Consider the following 6,000-nt stretch of genomic DNA (forward strand, 5'->3'; position numbering starts at 1 on the left):
ACGGCTGGAGCTGGCCTCTGCTGCTGAGGCTGCTGTGGGGCTGTGACTCTGTGTGACTGTCTCTGCCTGACATGTTTGACTTGCAGAGCATGCCCACAGCTGGTCACTGCAGCTTGGCTGACAGGTGATGATGGGCAAGCCCTGGTTTCAGTGGCTGTATTGTTCCAGCAGCTATCAAAATCGTGCAGGACTGTGCATGTGAGCTCCAGATCTGCTGCAGCCAAGAGGTTATGTAGAGTCTCCTGTGACTCAGAGTTTCTTCTCAGTGGGGATCACCTCCGTTAGGTGTGTGTTTGTTTGGGTTTTTTTGGCTGGTTGGGTTTTTGGTTGGTTGTTTTTTCTTGGTCTTTTTTTTCCCGTGGCAGCTATAAAAGTGGTGTCTGGTCATGTACCAGAAGTTCACTGGAAATTGTGAATTCTCTTTTCCCTAGTGTAACAGAAGGCAAATTTTGTCCCAGAGGCATTATCACAGTCATTATTGTATTTAAATGTTGTTGAGACACCATATGTCTCCTCATATTTGATGTGTGCAAACACAAGGGAGAGTCCCTGTCTGTGAAGGCTTGTGTAGTCTAAATACGTCTGATCCCTGCTCTCTGTGTGGCAGGCTCCTGTGATAGCTGTGAAGCATTCATTCATCTTCAGCTCTTCAGCTCAGATAGCAGTGTGCAGCTGAAACTGCCTTGAAATGTTGCCAGAGAAACCCAAGTAGATGTGTTTGCTTAGGTGTAGATGTGACTTGCTGATTTCAGACCCAACACCCAACTTCCCTAGATGAAGTTTTGGTGCACATGCACACAGAGGTGCTTGGACATGAGAATAAGAGGAGGTAGAAGTGCTGCAGGAGTCTGCAACTCAGGCACCTCTGCTGCTACTGCCATAGTGTGGGGGGGGGGGTGGAGGGACCTGCTGGAGTTCAGCAGCACTGGCTCTGGTCAGGAGTAAATACCAAAGGATGTCACCAAAGATGGCATCCTGGGCTGCATCCAAAGCACCATGGGCAGAGATGAAGAGAGGGGATCCTGCCCCTCTGCTCTGCTGAGACCTCACCTGCAGTGCTGGGCGCAACTGGGGTCCTCAGCACAGGAAGGACATAAACCTGATGGAGAGGGTCCAAAGGAGGCCACAAAGATGCTCAGGGGGTTGGAGCAGCTCTGCTATGAGCACAGGCTGAGTGAGCTGGGGGTGAGCAGCCTGGAGAAGAGAAGGCTCCAGGCAGACCTAAGAGCAACCTGCCAGTGCCTGAAGGGGCTACAAGCAGGCTGCAGAGAGACTGTTTGCAAAGGCCTGCAGGGACAGGACGAGGGCAATGGCTGCAAAGCAGAGCAGAGCAGATGGAGATTGGCTGTGAGGAACAAGTTCTGCAGCAGGAGGCTGCTGGAACCCTGCAACAGGTTGCCCAGGGAGGTATTTGAGGCCCCATGGCTGGAGCTATTGCAGGTGAGGCTGGACAGGGCTGTGGGCAACCTGCTCTAGTGGAGGATGTCCCTGATGAGTGCAGGGGGTTGGACTGGATGTCCTTTGGAGGTGCCTTCCAGCCCAGCCTCTTCTATGGATGCATACAGGGCATTTGGGATTTTCATTGCTTAATGGTGTCATGGCTGCTGGGCCACATTCTGCACATGAAAGGTTTTGCCCAGGAAGACTTTAACAGAGCTCTTAAGTTCATTCAGAATTGTCAGTATCTGGTTTCTGTGCTTCTAAAGCATTCAGTCAGTAGAATTTCCATCACAGACTTCAGAACAAATTCACTCATCTGAGTCTTTCCAGTCCACAGTCTTGAGCACTGGCACTGAGAAAGCAGAAAATGAGAGGCAAATGGATGCCAGAAGGGAATGCCTCTTGAGTTTCCAAAGCAGAAAGGTGGTGCCTAAACCAACCTGAGCAAAACCAGAGCCTGTAACACCTGGAAACCAATAAAGCTCTTACAGTCCTCTCTGGGTTGGCACTAACAGAGCAAGGGAGCTGTGGGGTAGCAGGAGGTGGAAGACAGGACAGTGACTTCTGTTCCTATCTGCAAGGGTTTTTTGTGCTCAGATACAGGGGATTAGTGAATTCTGTTAATTCAGTGCTTAAAGTCCCAAGTGGGAACTTTTTCATGGCATGAAACCCCCTCATGTTCTACTCTGAATTTAGTGTTATTTCTCTACAGCCAAGGCCAAGCTCGAGCACTAACTCAGTCTCCAGCTGTTGGTGTTCACACATCCGAGCATCCATTTCCACTTCTCCTCTGGCACACTTCTCTTGGTTGCCAAAGGGTGGCTGGCAGTGGTTCAGATGCTGTGCTATGTGCTGCTTCTGCCCCGGGTTGGTTTCTGATGGGACAGCATCCTTGAGTCACACTTCTATGCTCTTCATCATAGTGTGTCCTGATGCCAGAAGGCCTCCTTCCATATGCAATCACAGAATGGTCTTGTTGGAGGAGACCTCCAAAGCTCATCCAGTCCAACCTCTCTGCACTAAGCAGGGATATCCTCCACTACATCAGGTTGCTCGGAGCCCTGTTGAGCCTCACTTTGAATATATCTCCAGGGATGGGCCCCAACCACCTCCCTGGGCAATCTGTTGCAGTGTTCCACCACACTCATAGTAAAGAACTTGTTCCTAACATCCAACCTTCCCTCCTCCAACTCACCAAATGCCTGCCAGCAGAGGACAGTTACTTGGGGTGGATGTTTGACTGGTAGCAGGCTGTATATTTGTCTGGGATGCAGCCTTGTGCTGCTGGGCTGCATCTCAAAAAGAACTTCTTGTGTGATGTAGCTCCCTGTAACCATGCAGTTCTCCTGGAGGGTCAGGGCTCTCTGTGTTCATCAGCAAAAGGCTTCCAATCCCTTCTTGATGGCACACATAACATTTCAGCAAGGTGAAGTAATGTCATAGTTTACAGATGTATTTTCCTTGAGCAAGACTGGATTTGGTTACTGTGCATCTTGGCAGCAGCCTGCTTAGCAACATAATGTAAAACCACAGCTGCTGCAGAGGTGAAAGCAAGTGCTGCTGCTCTACCCTACCCTGCTGGAAGCTCTGATCCCATTCTGAAATCCAGGAACCTCAGCCGCCCAGTATCTTCTAGATACAGCAAAGTAAAACTTGCAGTAGGTGGTAATTTTTAACTGCTGACAGTAGAATAGAGTGGTTCCAGTTGGAAGGGACTTACAGCTTTCATTTATCCCACTGCCTGCCGAATCCAGAGCCAGCCAAGTTGTTAAGGGCACTGTCCAAATGCCTCTTAAACTCTGGCAGGCTTGGAGCACCAACCACTCCTCCAGGAAGCCTGTTTAACAAACCTCTTAGTAAAGAAATGCTTCCTAGTGTTTGGTCTAAACTTCTCCTGGCACAGCTCTGAACCATTCCCATGTGTCCTATCCCTGAATCCCCTAGAAAAGAAATCAGCACCTCCCTCTGCTCTTCTGCTCCTCGGGAAGCTGCAGGGCACTGCATGTCTTAGCTAGCATCTCTGTATCTGACATCAGTCACCCCACACTGCCATGCCTTACTGCACAGGAATTCAAGAGTTGCTCTGTCTGGATCCTTGCTCTGTGTCTCTTGCCTGCAGTGGCCTGCGTAGTCCAACAGCCCCTGCAGAGGAAGCAGGACCCATCCCCAGCTCAAATTAGTTTCAGCCTGCATAGGAAAGAGTAAATAAAGAGTCACCTGATGTCCATCATACCTGCTGAGAGTGCTACCCACTGCAGAACTGTGTCAGGTCCTGCTTTCTAGGTAAGCAGTGTCATGCCATGAGTAACTGCCCCAACGTGACCACGGAATCATAGAATCATTAAGGTTGGGAAAGCCCTCTGAGATCATTGAGTGCATCAACCCAACTCTCCCATGGCCATTAAACTGCATCCCGAAGTTCCGTGTCCACACATCTGGTGAACACCTCAAGAGGTGATGCCTCCACAACTTCCCTGAGCAGCCTGTTCCAAAGCTGCACCTGGTCCTTCTTGCAGCCAGGGCAGGGCAGCCATGCCAGCTACCTGTATGGACTGCAGCAGGGCACCATGTGTGAGGGGCATGGGGTGGACTAGTGCAGCTTGCCTGTTACACCTGGGACCCTCTGTGTAACCCAGACACTGAAAATGGAGAACTTGGCTTCTGTGGCAGCAGTGCTGCCAGCTGCCCATCCGGACTTTGACACGTCAAAAGTCAGTTGATGAAGACTCAAGAGTCTCTTGACCTGAAGCCCTGTTGGAGCCAAAGTCCACCGCAGTGTGGAGAGCGAAGGCAGGCTTGTGGGAAGTGGTGCCATTACCTTCTGCAGCAGCCGAGTTCCTGACAGGTGGTGGAAGTTAGTGTCCAGAGTGACTGGCAACAGCCTAGGGTGGGGTCGGGGTGGACAATGACCAGGTCTGTGCTGAAGTGTTGGCAGGGACACAGCTTCCAGGGGGGTTTCGGTGTCGGTGTCAATGTTGGCAGTGTTTATGGAGCTGACTGAGCTGTTCCCTTCTGGGTACTCTGCCACCCCCACAGAGTACATCTCCGGAAGCACTCGCTGTCAGGAAGGGAAGTTAAGTTTGAGCTCTGTTTATTTTTGGTAGGGTTTTAATCTAGTTTGATCAGAATTACTCATAAATTATCTATTAATTACTATGTGATATTTAGCAAGAGCCTCTCGGCCATGTAGTCTGTTTGGCTTAGCTGTGAGCACTACCCATCTTAATTGTAGGATACTTTGTCAACATTTAATCAGTGGTACTTACTAATGTGGCATTGATGTGTTGGTAGCTGTCCCAGGACCATCAATCAGGTGCGAGCAGAGGCGGCAGTGACACCATCGCTCTCTGTCACATTATCAAGCCCTTGGGTTTTCTGGTTGGAGATGATGCTCACTTTGCTCTAAGTGGGCACTCTATCTCTGCAGTTCAACCCAATTTTTGTCACTGTCAACTCGAATACACATCCCTGCAGCCTTCCAAGCCATAATGCCCTAAGTGCAGAGTAAAGGTTGCTGGTTTCTGAAGGCAGGACTGATTGCCCCTTCGCCGCCCCAAGGGCTGCTCTGCCCAGCGCCGCCGTCCTGGGGAGCCGCGACGGAGCTGCGGCTGTGGACTGCAGCGTGAGGCCCGGCCGAAGAGTCAGTGTGGGGCCACACCAGCTCCAGTGACCTTCCTCTTTGCGTTCCTGTGGCCGGGGGCACTGCTGAGAAGGCGGCAGAGCAGCAGGCTGTGCTCGGGGCTTGTCTGACAGAGCCTCTCCTTCTCTTGCAGTCTCTACGGCAGACACATGCAGGCGAACCCGGAGCCGCCCAAGAAGAACAACGACAAGTCCAAGAAGATCAGCCGCAAGCCTCTGGCAGCCAAGAACAAATAAGTGCCTGGCTCCTGCCTCTGCTTTTGTATCCTTTGCATTGCTCCTGCATGTGCCTGCAACATTCCTGCGCATCTCCCGTTGCTCCTGAGAGAGCAGAGAGTGTGGCTGAAGCAGCTGCCCCTGGAAGCGCCTTTCGAAGAGCCTGCCCGCGGAGTGCCGCACGGCAGACTGCGGGCACGCTGCTCTGCCTCGAGTGCATCACTGCCCAGCGGTGCCTCTCTTCTGTTTAGGTGTGCTTTGATGTCCTCTCCTCACCTGCATCACTGTCAATACCAGGCATTTGGGACCTTTATTACACAATATTAAATTTCATACAATATTCCAGGTGCTTTTAATAAAAATCTTCCTTTGTATTGTGTTTCACTTCTTCCAGCAGGACTTCCGAGCAGCGAATTCCTTGAGGAATGTTTGTGTCCCCTTCCCTGCAACGTGTGCATTTCTTGTGTAGGAATGTGGCAGTGTTTTACCTGCTACAAGTTAGTTGACGTGTGAAGTATTCTGGTCAAGGAGTGAAAAACCTAGTTCCTACTTCATGTTTACATTCTTGTGTCCTGCTTTTTTTGCCTCCAATGTTATTTTGAAATCCAGGAGTAGAGGGAGAGAGGAGAGAAAAGAAAAGAGAAATCTTTGTAAGAAGCTGCCAATTGCCAACTTCAATTTAGGGAAAGAGAACTTCCTCGTTTG

General features: G+C 50.6%; 1 protein-coding gene across 1 annotated transcript in view; it reads left to right on the forward strand.

Annotated features, from left to right (window-relative positions):
- RSU1 (Ras suppressor protein 1) overlaps positions 1-5,669 on the forward strand; it is a 140,299-nt gene extending 134,630 nt beyond the window's left edge. The window contains exon 9 of the mRNA XM_064162299.1: positions 5,214-5,669. Within this exon, the coding sequence (XP_064018369.1) occupies positions 5,214-5,316 (103 nt within the window). The 3' untranslated portion in view covers positions 5,317-5,669. The remainder of the gene's footprint in view (positions 1-5,213) is intronic.
- The last annotated feature ends 331 nt before the right edge of the window (positions 5,670-6,000 follow it).

This window comes from Pogoniulus pusillus, chromosome 23, assembly GCF_015220805.1.
Source record: "Pogoniulus pusillus isolate bPogPus1 chromosome 23, bPogPus1.pri, whole genome shotgun sequence".
Lineage (NCBI taxonomy): Eukaryota > Metazoa > Chordata > Aves > Piciformes > Lybiidae > Pogoniulus > Pogoniulus pusillus.